Source organism: Passer domesticus, chromosome 15 (genome assembly GCF_036417665.1).
Source record: "Passer domesticus isolate bPasDom1 chromosome 15, bPasDom1.hap1, whole genome shotgun sequence".
Taxonomy (NCBI): Eukaryota; Metazoa; Chordata; class Aves; order Passeriformes; family Passeridae; genus Passer; species Passer domesticus.
Genome location: NC_087488.1, coordinates 16,241,089 through 16,256,043, shown reverse-complemented (window position 1 = coordinate 16,256,043; position 14,955 = coordinate 16,241,089). Strand labels below are relative to the sequence as shown.

Genomic DNA, 14,955 nt, shown 5'->3' with positions numbered 1-14,955 from the left:
GCTACTGAGCCTAAGGGACATTGTGGGCTGGGGCTCCTCAGGGGCTGGGAAGTCACCTCTGGTGTCACCAGCAGCTCCTGCTGACCACATCTGGGGTGCAGCTGTGGCACCTGGCACTCTCATGTCACACTCACACACACTTTGGTGCTGAGGCACTTTTGCCAGTGAGCTGGGGAAGGTGTGAGCTGCCAAGGCAGGGAACACACCACGGCTTTGGCAGGTGCAGTGATGTACAGAGAATATAAAACCCTGGCATGGTTTGGGGTGGAGGGGACCTTAAAGCCCACCCAGTGCCACCCCTGCCATGGGCAGGGACACCTCCCAGTGCCCCAGGCTGCCCCAAGCCCATCCAGCCTGGCCCTGGGCACCATCCCAACCCATTTCCCCAAGTGCCAGGCTCTGGTGCTCAGGGTGCCCAGCCCACCCCGCCCGGGTGGGCCCAGCTGTGCAGCAGCCCTTACCATGGTCTGGAAGCAGGAGTGGAGCTGGGTGAGGAAGGGAGGCTTCCCCGAGAGCGCCAGCACGCGCTTCTCCACCATGGTGCACTCCACGTCGTCGTCCTGGATCACCACGTCCTTCTTCAGGATCTTCACGGCGTACAGCTCGTCCGTGCCCTTCCTCTCTGCCAGCATCACCTGCACGAGCACAGCCCCCGTGGAGCCCAGAGCTGCAGGGCCCTGCCCTGACACAGCCCCAGCTGGGGCTCCTCTCCTGCGGCTGCCAAACCACACACAGCTGCCAGGGCTGCTCCCAGAGGCAGCCGGGGACTCTCAGTCCAAGGCTAACACATCTCCCCCCTCACTGCCTCCAGGAGCCCGAGGGGTGGGATGGTGCCTGAGCCCAGCTCACCCCCCTGCACCCCTCACCCCCGGGGCAGAGCCTGGTTTGGCACCCTCAGAGCGGTCAAAAGGCTGAACACAGAGTGCAGCAGATTACAAGGTGGGAGATATTTGAAGCGGAAAAGAATGAATAGTAAGAAAAACCCCCATTATTTTCTGTGCCTCCAGAACAGCGAGCAAACCCCACCACGTGCTGGCTCATCACCCAGCCAAGGCCCTCTCAGCCAGCAGAACCCACCCAACCTCCCATTTCCAGCCAGTGCCACCCCTGTGCAGGTTCATTTATTGCAGAAAATGGGATTCACTGCTGCTGCTGGTGCAAATCCCTGGGTTAATCCCACCAGCCCAGCGAGGCTCCCCTGCCTGACCCAGCACACTCCAGCAGCCCCAGCTGCTCCTTGGGCTGCCAGAATAAACCCACTCTGAGAGCTGGCTTTGGCTCCCATTTTCCCTCTGTCCCTGTCTCCTGGCTCACACTGGAGCTGGCTGGAAATGAATTGCTCTTCATTTGAAGGAGCTGGCAGAAATGCTGCGGCCGCATCAGGAGCAGCAGCTCGGGCTTTGGGGAATAAATTACGTGAAGTCAACATGGACAGGGTGGAACTGAAATGGGCTGCAGGCTGGGGCAGGGCACAGGACACAGGGTGACTTCAGAGGCACCAGGGACAGCAGAATTAACCCCTTGTGTGCCAGCCCTCTGCTGCTCCACACGCTGCCCAGGCAGTGGGGCAGTCCCACCCCTGGAGGGGTTTCAGATGGGCACATGTGGCACTTGGGGACAGCGGGTGGCAGTGCTGGGGCTGGACTCATGGTCCCAGAGGGCTTTCCAAGCTCAGTGACCCTGTGATTCCATTGTGGGACACAGCTCAGGGATCCCCCAGCCCAGAACTCCCCCTGCTCTGGAGCCCAGAGCTGCAGCGGCCAGAGGCTCCTCCCTGCTCAGCAAACAACACAAACCCCAAAAAGCCTGACAGCTCCAGAGCACGACAGATTGATCAGCTGCAAAAATATGAGCAAGCCACCTAATTTCACTTCCTTCTATTTATAATACAGCCAAGCAAACCCAGGGTGGGCTGTGCCAAGCGCTGCCTCCCTCCGTGGGAGCGTCTCCCTGCGGTGCCAGCCCCGTGGAGCTGCCACCAGCCACAGTCCTGGGCAGCCCACGGGGACCCCAGAGCACCAGGGACATCTGTGTGCCGGGCTGAGCACGCCAAGGCAGGGCACACAGCCCCACGCCCTCTCTTCCAAGGCAGATCCATTCTGCACCCCCAGGCCTGGCTCGGGGATCTCCATCTGCCAAGCGCTCGCTGGGAAGCAGATTGCATTCCTTTTTAACTTGTTACTGGTGCAGAAAAAAGCTGATATTTAACTTGATTTATTCCTGTAACACAGAGTGTTTGTTTGGGAATGCTCCAGCAATAGGACTGGGGATATTCTGAAGGCAGGGAAGGCAGGCTTGTCAAACTGCACCGAGGCTGGTGTGGGCACCCCGACCTGCCCAGCCCAGCGAGGAGAGCAAACGCTGGTGCCAAAGGGTTAACAGAGACAGACAGAGCTCGCTCAAACAGTGACTGCAGTCCAAGAGCTCTCCCCGGCAGCAGGGACTGGCAGCAGGGACTGGCAGCAGGCAGCCAGGCACAGCAGCAGGTGCCAGCCCTGGAGAGGGAAGGACACGGTGCCAGCCTTGGAGAGGGATGGCAGTGCCACGGACACAAGCAGCTGCTGGGCACAGCAGGGCTGCGGAGCTGGGCTGCTCTCCCTGCTCCGGGCACCTCTGCCTGGCTCCTCCCGAACATCTGGCACCTCTGGCGGGCACGGGAGGCGGGGACAGCGCGGTGGCACCTGGGGGTCCCCGTGCCGGGATGCCCAGGGATGCCTGGGGAAGGGCAGGCACACGTGAGGGCGAGGCTGCACCTACCAACGTGCTGTTTTAATTAGCGCTAATTAGCATATTTATGACATGCTGTTCCAGGAACAGTTTCTGTCACACACTCCCTTATGTAAGCCGAGCCGGCTGAGGAGTTTGAGCGTTCCTGGGATTTCGGGGGAGAAGGCGGCGGGGACACGGCACAAGCACAGAGCCCCCGGTGCCAGCTGGGCTTGGAGGGGACGAGGGGCTGGGAGGGCACAGGGCACATTCCTGTGTGACAGCAGCACGGGCACGGGGCTGGCCTGCACCCCGGGGTGCCAGCCCACAGCACGGGGGTGCCACGCCGGGCTCAGGGACCCCCAGGACACCCCAATCCCTACTGTCACAAAGGCTTCCATGGAGCTGCGAGCTCTCCTCCTCTGCAGAGGGAGGGGGGAGCTCCCAAAGCCCCAGGGCCAGCAGAAGGCTGGGAGGGAAGGGATGCTCCTGCTGCACCCCTGTGCCCAGGGGAGCATCCCTGCACCTCATCCCCGCTACCTGCCCCAGGAGTGAGCCCGCAGGCACAGCAATGCTGCCTGCAATTAAGGCAGTTCACTAATGAGCGTGGGGCTGGGCCAGCCCTCCCACCAGCAAACACTGCACCCACCTCCTGCAGAGCCCCAGCCTCCCTGGGATCCCCAATGCAAACCAAGAGAGCTGGCAAGACCCCAGGAAAAACCAAGGCTCCAAGTCACATAATTACCAGGAGAATGAAATTCTGTCACCGCTCACAAGCGGTCTGGGAAGTTAATTAAAATGTTCCCATAGATTGTAATTGTTAGAGAAGAAGAAAACCCCAACCAAATTTAAAAAAGAGCTTTAAAGGCACAGCTCATCCCCGGCCTCCCAGAAGGAAGGATTGGTGGTGCTCTCAGCAGACACCTCTGTGTTCCCTGCTGGGCTCCCAGCAGCCCAGTGGCACCAGTGCTCCCAGTCGCCCCGGGAGTGCCCAGGCACGGGGGGCTCACCTTGCCAAAGCTCCCTTTGCCCAGCACCATCAGGAAGTTGAAGTCCGAGAGCTTCATGCGGTCCCGGCTGCCGTTGTTGTCCAGTTTGGAGATGGCATTTCTGGTCTTCTCATCCGCAGCCTTGGACCCCGTCCCGATCTTGGCTCTCTGCAAAGGTGGAGGAAACCATCACTGGGCACAGCAGGGACAGGGGCACTATAAACCAGGGGGTGCTCCCAAACCCCAGCTCAGCAGCTCCTTCCAGCTCAAAATCCACCCTGAGCTCTGGGAGCCTTTCCCGTGGGTGTGATGGGGACAGCAGCAGGACAGGCCCTGGAGGAGCCACAGCCCTGGCCCGTGGCACTGCTCTGCTGCTCCCAGGTAAGCTCTGCACAGCAGCGGGGGGTCACCTGTGGCCCTGTCACCCCTGTCCCCGTGCAGGGACCCTGCAGCCTGCCCTGCCACCCTGCCCCGTGGCAAACAGGCCTGAAGGAGCTCTTTGGGGCAAAAAGTGCCTCTGTGTCTGCTCAGCAGAGAAATGGGGCTGACAGAGATACAGGCAGGTACAACATGGCACTTTCTGTCCAGCCCCACTTCAGTCCTGCCCCGTGGTGTCCCACTGGGGACATCCCCTGATTGTCCGGCACCGGAGGGGATCACAGAGGAACCACAAACCCGCCGGGGACAGTCCAGAGCAGAAAGACTGACTGACAGACTGACTGACTGACAGCCCCTCCTGCCCTGACAGACAGACAGGCTGACTGACAGACAGACAGCCCCTCCTCCCTGACAGACAGACACACACACACACAGCCCCTCCTGAACAGACTGACTGACAGACAGGCTGACTGACAGACAGACACACAGCCCCTCCTCCCTGACAGACAGACACACAGCCCCTCCTGAACAGACTGACAGACTGACTGATGAATGGACTGACAGACAGACAGACAGACAGCCCCTCCTCCCTGACAGACAGACACACAGCTCCTCCTGCCCTGACAGACTGACAGACTGACTGATGGATGGACTGACAGACAGACACACAGCCCCTCCTGCCCTGACAGACAGACACACAGCCCCTCCTGCCCTGACAGACTGACTGACAGACACACACACAGCCCCTCCTGAACAGACTGACTGACAGACAGGCTGACTGACAGACAGACACACAGCCCCTCCTGCCATGACAGACTGACTGACAGACAGACAGACAGACAGCCCCTCCTGCCCCGGCCAGCCCAGCTGCCCCCTGAGGAGCCCCCAGCCCCATTTTGAAGCACCACCCCAGCAGCGGCCGGAGCCCTCCGGGCTGTGCTGATCCTGCCCCACAAAGGCTCTCCGGATCTCTCCCCTCTCCCTCCCGCAGCCGCGGCTCTGTCGGGCAGTGCGAGCCCAGCCCAGCGAGGCATGCCATGAACCCCAGCCCGGGGCAGGGGGCTGCTGCCGGCAGCCCTGCAGGAGCACCTCCGGGGATCGCTGCTGCTAAATGCTTCTCACACGGTTCTGCAGGCTGCAGAGCTCCCCTCTCCCTGTCACCTGCAGAGCTCCCCTCTCCAGGTCCCCTGCAGAGCTCCCCTCTCACTGTCCCCTGCAGAGCTCCCCTCTCACTGTCCCCTGCAGAGCTCCCCTCTCACTGTCCCCTGCAGAGCTCCCCTCTCACAGCCACCTGCAGAGCTCCCCTCTCACTGTCCCCTGCAGAGCTCCCCTCTCACTGCCACCTGCAGAGCTCCCCTCTCACTGTCCCCTGCAGAGCTCCCCTCTCACTGCCACCTGCAGAGCTCCCCTCTCACTGTCCCCTGCAGAGCTCCCCTCTCCAGGCCACCTGCAGAGCTCCCCTCTCACAGCCACCTGCAGAGCTCCCCTCTCACTGCCACCTGCAGAGCTCCCCTCTCACTGTCCCCTGCAGAGCTCCCCTCTCCAGGCCACCTGCAGAGCTCCCCTCTCACTGCCACCTGCAGAGCTCCCCTCTCACTGTCCCCTGCAGAGCTCCCCTCTCACTGTCCCCTGCAGAGCTCCCCTCTCCAGGCCACCTGCAGAGCTCCCCTCTCACAGCCACCTGCAGAGCTCCCCTCTCACTGTCCCCTGCAGAGCTCCCCTCTCACTGTCCCCTGCAGAGCTCCCCTCTCCAGGTCCCCTGCAGAGCTCCCCTCTCACTGTCCCCTGCAGAGCTCCCCTCTCACTGTCCCCTGCAGAGCTCCCCTCTCACTGTCACCTGCAGAGCTCCCCTCTCACAGCCACCTGCAGAGCTCCCCTCTCACTGTCCCCTGCAGAGCTCCCCTCTCACTGCCACCTGCAGAGCTCCCCTCTCACTGTCCCCTGCAGAGCTCCCCTCTCACTGTCACCTGCAGAGCTCCCCTCTCACTGTCACCTGCAGAGCTCCTCTCTCACTGTCCCCTGCAGAGCTCCCCTCTCACTGTCACCTGCAGAGCTCCCCTCTCACTGTCACCTGCAGAGCTCCTCTCTCACTGCCACCTGCAGAGCTCCCCTCTCACTGCCACCTGCAGAGCTCCCCTCTGTCACCTGCAGAGCTCCCCTCTCACTGTCCCCTGCAGAGCTCCCCTCTCACTGTCCCCTGCAGAGCTCCCCTCTGTCACCTGCAGAGCTCCCCTCTCACTGTCCCCTGCAGAGCTCCCCTCTCACTGTCACCTGCAGAGCTCCCCTCTCCAGGTCACCTGCAGAGCTCCCCTCTCACTGTCACCTGCAGAGCTCCCCTCTCACTGTCCCCTGCAGAGCTCCCCTCTCACAGTCACCTGCAGAGCTCCCCTCTCACTGCCACCTGCAGAGCTCCCCTCTCACTGCCACCTGCAGAGCTCCTCTCTCACTGTCACCTGCAGAGCTCCTCTCTCACTGTCCCCTGCAGAGCTCCCCTCTCCAGATCACCTGCAGAGCTCCCCTCTCACTGTCCCCTGCAGAGCTCCCCTCTCACAGCCACCTGCAGAGCTCCCCTCTCACTGTCCCCTGCAGAGCTCCCCTCTCACAGCCACCTGCAGAGCTCCCCTCTCACTGTCCCCTGCAGAGCTCCCCTCTGTCACCTGCAGAGCTCCCCTCTCACTGTCACCTGCAGAGCTCCCCTCTCACTGTCCCCTGCAGAGCTCCCCTCTCACTGTCACCTGCAGAGCTCCCCTCTCACAGCCACCTGCAGAGCTCCCCTCTCACTGCCACCTGCAGAGCTCCTCTCTCACTGTCACCTGCAGAGCTCCTCTCTCACTGTCCCCTGCAGAGCTCCCCTCTCCAGATCACCTGCAGAGCTCCCCTCTCACTGTCCCCTGCAGAGCTCCTCTCTCACTGTCACCTGCAGAGCTCCTCTCTCACTGTCCCCTGCAGAGCTCCCCTCTCACTGTCCCCTGCAGAGCTCCTCTCTCACTGTCACCTGCAGAGCTCCTCTCTCACTGTCACCTGCAGAGCTCCCCTCTCCAGATCACCTGCAGAGCTCCCCTCTCACTGTCACCTGCAGAGCTCCCCTCTCACTGTCCCCTGCAGAGCTCCCCTCTCACTGTCCCCTGCAGAGCTCCCCTCTCACAGCCACCTGCAGAGCTCCCCTCTCACTGTCCCCTGCAGAGCTCCCCTCTGTCACCTGCAGAGCTCCACTCTCACTGTCACCTGCAGAGCTCCCCTCTCACAGCCACCTGCAGAGCTCCCCTCTCACTGTCCCCTGCAGAGCTCCCCTCTCACTGTCCCCTGCAGAGCTCCCCTCTCCCTGTCACCTGCAGAGCTCCCCTCTCACTGTCCCCTGCAGAGCTCCCCTCTCACTGTCCCCTGCAGAGCTCCCCTCTCACTGTCCCCTGCAGAGCTCCCCTCTCACTGTCCCCTGCAGAGCTCCCCTCTCACTGTCACCTGCAGAGCTCCCCTCTCACTGTCCCCTGCAGAGCTCCCCTCTCACTGCCACCTGCAGAGCTCCCCTCTCACTGTCACCTGCAGAGCTCCCCTCTCACTGTCCCCTGCAGAGCTCCCCTCCCCAGGTCACCTGCAGAGCTCCCCTCTCACTGTCCCCTGCAGAGCTCCCCTCTCACTGCCACCTGCAGAGCTCCCCTCTCACTGTCACCTGCAGAGCTCCCCTCTCACAGCCACCTGCAGAGCTCCCCTCTCACTGTCCCCTGCAGAGCTCCCCTCTCACAGCCACCTGCAGAGCTCCCCTCTCACTGTCCCCTGCAGAGCTCCCCTCTCACAGCCACCTGCAGAGCTCCCCTCTCACAGCCACCTGCAGAGCTCCCCTCTCACTGTCCCCTGCAGAGCTCCCCTCTCACTGTCCCCTGCAGAGCTCCCCTCTCACTGTCCCCTGCAGAGCTCCCCTCTCACTGTCCCCTGCAGAGCTCCCCTCTCCAGGTCACCTGCAGAGCTCCCCTCTCACTGTCCCCTGCAGAGCTCCCCTCTGTCACCTGCAGAGCTCATGGTCACCTGCAGCCCCTCAGAGCACGGCAAACCTGGGGAAAGGTCTCTGGGATTTTCACACTCCTTGGGGTGACCCTGGCACGTCCCAGGCTCTGGCACACTCCACCCCTCACCCCTCACTCCCAGCACCAGCCACGGCCCAGCTGGGGGAGGTTCCCTGCCTGGCACATCGATTGTCTCCGTGGGAGGAGTGGGGAGCACACAGCAAGGTGTGCTCTGGCACCTCTGCACAAATTGTTTTCTGGTCTGTGGACGACTCATCCTCTGGCTGCCCAGACCCTTCCAACAGCACTGGAACACCATGACACACAGCAAAGGCCAGCTGTCAGTTCTTTGTGCAGCCAGAACCCACTGGTCACAGCCAGCCATTGTATTAGAACTGTGCTTCCTTGGATATTCAGGAAAGTTGTGTACAAATAAGACAAAAAAGAAAGGAGAACAGGAGCTAACTCTGCAGCCTCTGCCTCAGTTGCAGAGTTCACGCTGAGAACCAGAAGGGCAGCTCTCCTATTTCTGTATGGCTCATTGCATGTGAGCCTCCAGATGCACCACGCTCACTGCCAGGGCTCCGTGGAGCTTCAGCTCTGCTGAAAAATGGCACATTTCTGCTCCTTCAGCAGCGTCTGGATCAGTCATTCAGCAAGAATTCCATGGCTTATTAAGTAGCAAATGGACACTTCTCCTTGGAGCTCCCTGGGCAGGTGGAGCCTGCTCCATGTGCCCTGCCCTGCCAGGGAAGGGCTGGCAGGGAGAGCCCCTTCCTGCGGGCACGGCAGGCAGGAAACCCCCTGAGCCCAGGAAAAATCAATTCACCTCAAATTTCTGCCTCAGTTCCTCGTTTCCTTCCTCTCCCTCGGGAGGCACGGGCACGTTGAAATACTCGCCCTCCTCCTGGCTGAGCAGCTTGAACCTGGAGGGACAGAGAGAGCAGGGTCAGGGGCTGAGAGGCAGGGCCCTGCTCCAGCACAGCTCTGCCTCCCTGGCCTGCACCCCGGGGACCCTCCCAGGCCAGCAGGGCCCCCAAAGCCTCCCCCTGGGCAAGCCCCAGACCCTCAGTGGCCACAGGGAGGTTTCTGGGTCCCTCTCTGTGCTGGGGGCCCCCGGAGCCCGGGGAGTGCATGGCACACAGAGTGTGGTGGCACACAGAGCCTGGTGTCCCCCAGAAACCAGTCCTGACCCAACCCACAGACAAACCCGTGCTTCTCGTGACACCACGGGCACAGCCGTGGGCAAACCCCTTCCATCAGCTGCCCCACGAGGACAGCTCAGGGCACGTGCCAGTGCCAGGCTGGCACTGCCAACCCCGAGCTCACAGATGGGCTGCTGTCCCAAAGGGGGAGAAAAGCTTAAGCAGCAATTATCAGAAATCATCGGAATGCCACTCAGGTGGCAGGAGATTCACAGCCCAGATGTGCAGCCTGGCTGGGTGTGACCCCAGATGTGCAGCCGGGCTGGGTGTGACCCCAGATGTGCAGCCGGGCTGGCTGTGACCCCAGATGTGCAGGCTGGGTGTGACCCCAGATGTGCAGCCGGGCTGGCTCCAGGCTGGCTGTGACCCCAGATGTGCAGCCGGGCTGGGTGTGACCCCAGATGTGCAGGCTGGGTGTGACCCCAGATGTGCAGCCGGGCTGGCTCCAGGCTGGCTGTGACCCCAGAGGCTGCTCCAGGCCAGAGCCCAGCCTGACAGGCTCTCCCTGGAGCTCGTGTCCTCCATGAAGTGCAGCTCTTTAGTATGAAATGTGGATCAGAGCTGCTTCCCCCGCAGTTTACTCCGGCCAGCACTGGGACTGGGGGCTGGGACAGGGAAATCCACTCAGATCTGCACTCGCACGCTTTTTACAGGCTGGGAGGGCTCTGGGCTGCGTCACTCACCCTCACAGGGGACTCGGGAGGGACAGCTCCCTGCTGGCCTCCAGAGGAGCAGCCCTGCCCCATCAGGGCCTGGCAGGTGACCAGCACAGTGTGCCAGACACTGTGCCCAGCTGAGAGGGGACAGGACGGGGCGGGAGAGCACTGGGAGCACCCTCAGCTCTGCCCAGGAGTGGCACGGCGTGGGCATCTAACCCACCCCATTCCTCCTGCTCCTCCTCTGCATGCCCCAGAGCCCAGCCCGAGGCCATGGAGGAGGGCACACAAAGGCAGCCATGCCCTGGCAGCACAGAGGAGGGCACACAGAGGCAGCCATGCCCTGGCAGCACAGAGGAGGGCACACAAAGGCAGCCATGCCCTGGCAGCACAGAGGAGGGCACACAAAGGCTGTCCATGCCCTGGCAGCACAGAGGAGGGCACACAAGGGCAGCCATGCCCTGGCAGCACAGAGGAGGGCACACAGAGGCTGTCCATGCCCTGGCACCCCCATGGAGGAGGGCACACAGAGGCTGTCCATGCCCTGGCAGCACAGAGGAGGGCACACAAAGGCTGTCCATGCCCTGGCAGCACAGAGGAGGGCACACAGAGGCTGTCCATGCCCTGGCAGCACAGAGGAGGGCACACAAAGGCTGTCCATGCCCTGGCAGCACAGAGGAGGGCACACAGAGGCTGTCCATGCCCTGGCAGCACAGAGGAGGGCACACAGAGGCTGTCCATGCCCTGGCACCCCCATGGAGGAGGGCACACAGAGGCTGTCCATGCCCTGGCAGCACAGAGGAGGGCACACAAAGGCAGCCATGCCCTGGCACCTCCATGGAGGAGGGCACACAAAGGCAGCCATGCCCTGGCAGCACAGAGGAGGGCACACAGAGGCTGTCCATGCCCTGGCAGCACAGAGGAGGGCACACAGAGGCTGCCATGCCCTGCAGCCCCCGTGGCAGCAGTGACCCCCAGCAGCCCTAGGGCTGGAGCAGCACCTTCCAGGGGGCTGGGAGGGGTGGCTGGAGCAGAGGGAAGCTGGGAGCTGAGGGGCTGCCCCGTGCCCACACAAACACCCTCTCTGGGGGCTCCTTGTGCCCACGGTGGTGGCACAGCAGTCCCAGCTCACCATCCGTCCACGCCCGACTTCTGCAGCTCGGAGATGCCGAAGGACAGGGAGCCCATGAAATCGTTCCTGCTGGTCAGATCCCAGTCCCAGATCTCCACTGACAACCGCCTGTCCTTGTCTGCCTCCTTCAGCTGGCTGCAAGACAGGAAGGGACAGGGATGGCTTCACCCTCCCCCCGCGTCCCCACGCCCCACGGGCACGGTGCCAGGCGAGGGATGGTCCTCAGGGCCTGCTGAGCTCTCCAGGCTCTGATTTCCAAAACACATCTCATCCTCACAGAGGGCACAGAGCCCCTGCCATGCTCACTCTGCTCTGAGCAGGGGCAGGGCAGAGCTTTGAGTGCTTCTGTGCCACTTACAGAACAAAAAGGATCATTTCTCACTCGAGCCAGCTCAATGCCTCTGAATAATTAAATCAGAGCAAATAAAGCCACATTAATTCTCGGTGGTGAGAAAATTCACTTCACAAATTTCAACGTCCTCCTTGTACTTACAATTTAAATGTCTCGTTCCACTCAGGGTTCAGGGAGCACTTGATAGTTTTGGTCTTCTGCTTGCTTTCGTTTTTGGGGTCAGGGATTAGTTTGAGCTTCACGTAGGGATCTGACAAGCCATTAGGGTCCATGGGAACTAGGTTTTTAGCATCTCTTACTGGGGAAGAGAAAAAGGATTACATTCAGTATTCCAGCTATAAAAATACCCAACAACTGACAACTTCCCCGTGTGCCAAGAGCAAGTGTGAAAATAGTGATTAAAAGCAGAATTAAACGGGATCTGTGCAGACATGGGCATTACATGAGGACATCATTAACGCCGAGCAAACGCAGCTCTCGTGGACGGGGGAGGCTGCAGGGTCCACTCAGGAGATTATTTTTACTTTCTGACAGGCTGGTTTGTTGTTTGCTCTCGGCTTTAAGCAGTTTAAAGCTGATTTGTTTCCTCTTGCCCCCTGGGAAGCAGAATGGCACTGGTTTGGGGGGCCTGGGGCTGGAGTGGGAGCCGGGGTGGGAGCAGGACCCAGAGGCACCACAGCCAGCACCCAGCTCCCCCAGCCCCTCGTGGCCCTGGGCATGCCCACGGGCACCACCCCGTGCCCACGGGGCAGCGTGGCCTGGCTCTGGGGCCAGCATCTCCTCCGGGAAGCAGGGGCAGAGCGGGAAGAGCAAACCCGAGGTGACTCAGCTGCTTCTAATTGGATTGCAGCTCGGGCAAATTAAATACAGCCAGCCTGAGCTGAGTCTCTTCGGCCAGATTAAGTCCAAAAAGCTCTGTCTGCCAGGAGGAGGATCTTATCTTCCCCCCAGGCTGGGCACAGATATCCGAGGTGGGAAATCTGACGGGTCAGGATGAGCCGAGCCGTAACCTGGGGAAAAACTGCAAGGAAGGGCAGAGCAGAGCCCCTGCCCAGGGGTCAGGCACAGAGGGCCCTGCCGTGTTGGAACAGCCTGAAATCCCAGCAGGTGCCACCAGCAGCTCTGCTGGGGCTCACAGGGGCTCAGCTTCACCCCCTAACCCGAGGAGGAGGAGGAGGAGGAGGAGGAGGAGGAGGAGGAGGAGGGAACTCCAGCTGCGTGTGCAGCACCACGGGATGGCAGAGGATTCTTCCAGGGCCAGAAGAGCAAAACCAGTTGCCCAGTTCCCAACTCACCAGCAAGGAATTTCTGATGAGGCTGGGAAGCAGAGCTTTGAGAAGGGAATTAATGCCCCAGAATCTGCCATCTATTGCTGCCCTCCCAAAGCACTGCCCAATTTCCAGCTCCATGGAATTGAACTCGTAGCCAAAATCCAACTCTGCATTGATAAACGAGCTCATTTATCAAACGTGGCAGGCCTGAGAGCAGCCTGGGAGGCAGAGAGGTGTGAGTGTGCTGCAGGGGGGGCACGGCTGCCCCCCATCCCCAGGGCCCTGCAGCAGCCCTGCCCCTCCATCCCTGAGCGGGCACCAGCCGGGGATGCTGGCACAGAGTCACCGACTCCTGGGTTTGGCTCAGAAGGGACCTTAAAGCCCAGCCAGTGGCACCCCCTGGGGCTGCCTGTGCCCCCCGGGGCTGGCAGGGCATGGGGAACGATGCTGAACCCACACCCCACCCTGAGCTCCTCCTGTCACCTTGCTGCCTTTAAAAGGACCACGAAAACCTGTTCCCAGTGCCCCTGGGAGCCTCAGGGACAGCGACAGGGCACTGCTGGCAGCACCAGGGCAGGGGACTGGGGTGCCCCTCGCTGCTGACCCCTCCTCCTGCCCCAGGAAGAGCCAGGACCCCGCTGTGAGCAGCAGCAGCAGCCCAGGGCTGGCAGAGGCTCTGGGCTGGCACAGGCAGTGTCCCCGCTCTGGGAGGAGACACAGAATGATGTCACACGGAACTGCTGTGACTGTGCTCCCTGTGCCACCGTCCCAAAGCCAGCAGAGGCCCTGCAGAGTGATGAGCAGCCCTGTGTTGCTGCTCTGGCCGCCCTTCTCTTCTCCAAGGAGCAGGAGAAGCCGTCCTGGCCCTCGCCGTTAATCAGTTTATGCCCTGAAGCATGAGATTTGATTACCTCATGTTATTATCTCAGCGTGCAGACCTCAAAATTTCATTAATGGGAATAATTTTATCTGTTCATGTAAAAAAAGCAAAATGCTTCTGCTTGACCTTAAGAAACTTCCTGGCTTTTCAAGCAGAAATCAACAATTAAGGGGAGGGAAAACAGAAACCTGGAGCGGCGCAGCAGCGATACCCCACGGCAGGGAGAAGAGCTCCTCGCCAACACTGATGGCATTTATTTGACAGTTAAATCTGATGTAAAACCGTTTTACATCTCTCATATCCTGACAGTTTTGTGCATCATTAAGAAGCAGTAACATCATTATTAACAGGGATGAGTAGCAATGATATGATCGCATTTAAAGCAGGTCCTAAATCACTCTGGGCTCCAAGTGTGGCCAAGGAGGTGGCACTGGGCTCGGGATGAGGTGCTGGCAAGCCCTGGGCGTGTCTGGAGTGGGGGGTTCGGGGGCAGTGCCCTCCTGCCCACACACCTGGGGACACTGCTGCAGTGCCACGGGAAGGAGGTGTCACCACTCTGCCTCCAGGGCCCGGCAGGCAGAGCTGGGTGAGTGACATCTGAGTTTGCTCTGCAAAGCTTGCAACAGCTTCTCAATAACGGCTCAGACAAAATCTCTGAATGACTCTGGCAGCTGTAACTGCAGAGCCCGTGAAGAGACACCCCCGTGTCCCTGGAAAGTGGGAGCAGCTCAGTCTGCCACGTGCCCAGAGCTCGGGGGTCAGGCCAGGAGCTCCCTGTGGCTCTGGCAGCAGGGCAGGGCCCTTCCCCAGCTCCCAGGCTTCCAAGGACAGGCAAGATTAATGCCCTGGATGAACAAACCCCAGCGAGTGGTTTCCTGAGTCTGCCAGGCAGGGCTCTCTTTGATGTGAAATGCAGAGAAGTCCACAACAAACTGCTCCTGCCTGCTCTCCAGGCAGCTCCCATGGCTGCCCCTGCTCTCCGAGCCTGTTCAGAGCTGGAAGCTCTGCTTCCCACTGCCCCCCAAAGGAAAAGGGCCTGGCACAGGGAAACCCTCACTGCCACGGCCCTGCAGGGGCTCAAGGGCTTGGAGCAGCCTGGTCTAAGGGAGGGTGCTCCTGCCTGTGCCAGAAAAATGGTCTTCAAAAAACCATTCCAGGATTCTATGGATCTGTAAAAACCCTTACAGACCCGGCTCCCTGCAAGGTCAGAGCTGCACGCCCTCATCCCAGCCCATCACCCCCCTGGCCCTCCATTCCCCAGCTCCTGATGGGATTTTGGAGAGGGGAGGGCTCATGTTCCCCCTGCAGCATCCCTGGGCAGGAGCAGCCCCGTGGCATCGGCACCCAGCACTCACATTAACACCCTGCTGAGTTAAACCATTTAATTC

The 14,955-nt window shown here is 60.9% G+C and overlaps 1 protein-coding gene across 3 annotated transcripts in view; it reads right to left on the bottom strand.

Annotated features, from left to right (window-relative positions):
• The window catches only part of PRKCB (protein kinase C beta), a 93,504-nt gene that overhangs the window by 26,845 nt on the left and 51,704 nt on the right, over positions 1–14,955 (bottom strand). For all 3 annotated transcript variants that reach the window (XR_010348197.1, XM_064390614.1, XM_064390615.1), the window contains exons 6-10: positions 11,558–11,714; positions 11,065–11,199; positions 8,901–8,997; positions 3,717–3,863; positions 462–635 (exon numbers count right to left, since the gene is read on the bottom strand). Coding sequence is in view for 2 of the 3 variants with exons in the window: in XM_064390614.1 (XP_064246684.1) it covers positions 462–635; positions 3,717–3,863; positions 8,901–8,997; positions 11,065–11,199; positions 11,558–11,714 (710 nt within the window). In the remaining variant the exon portion in view is untranslated. The remainder of the gene's footprint in view (positions 1–461; positions 636–3,716; positions 3,864–8,900; positions 8,998–11,064; positions 11,200–11,557; positions 11,715–14,955) is intronic.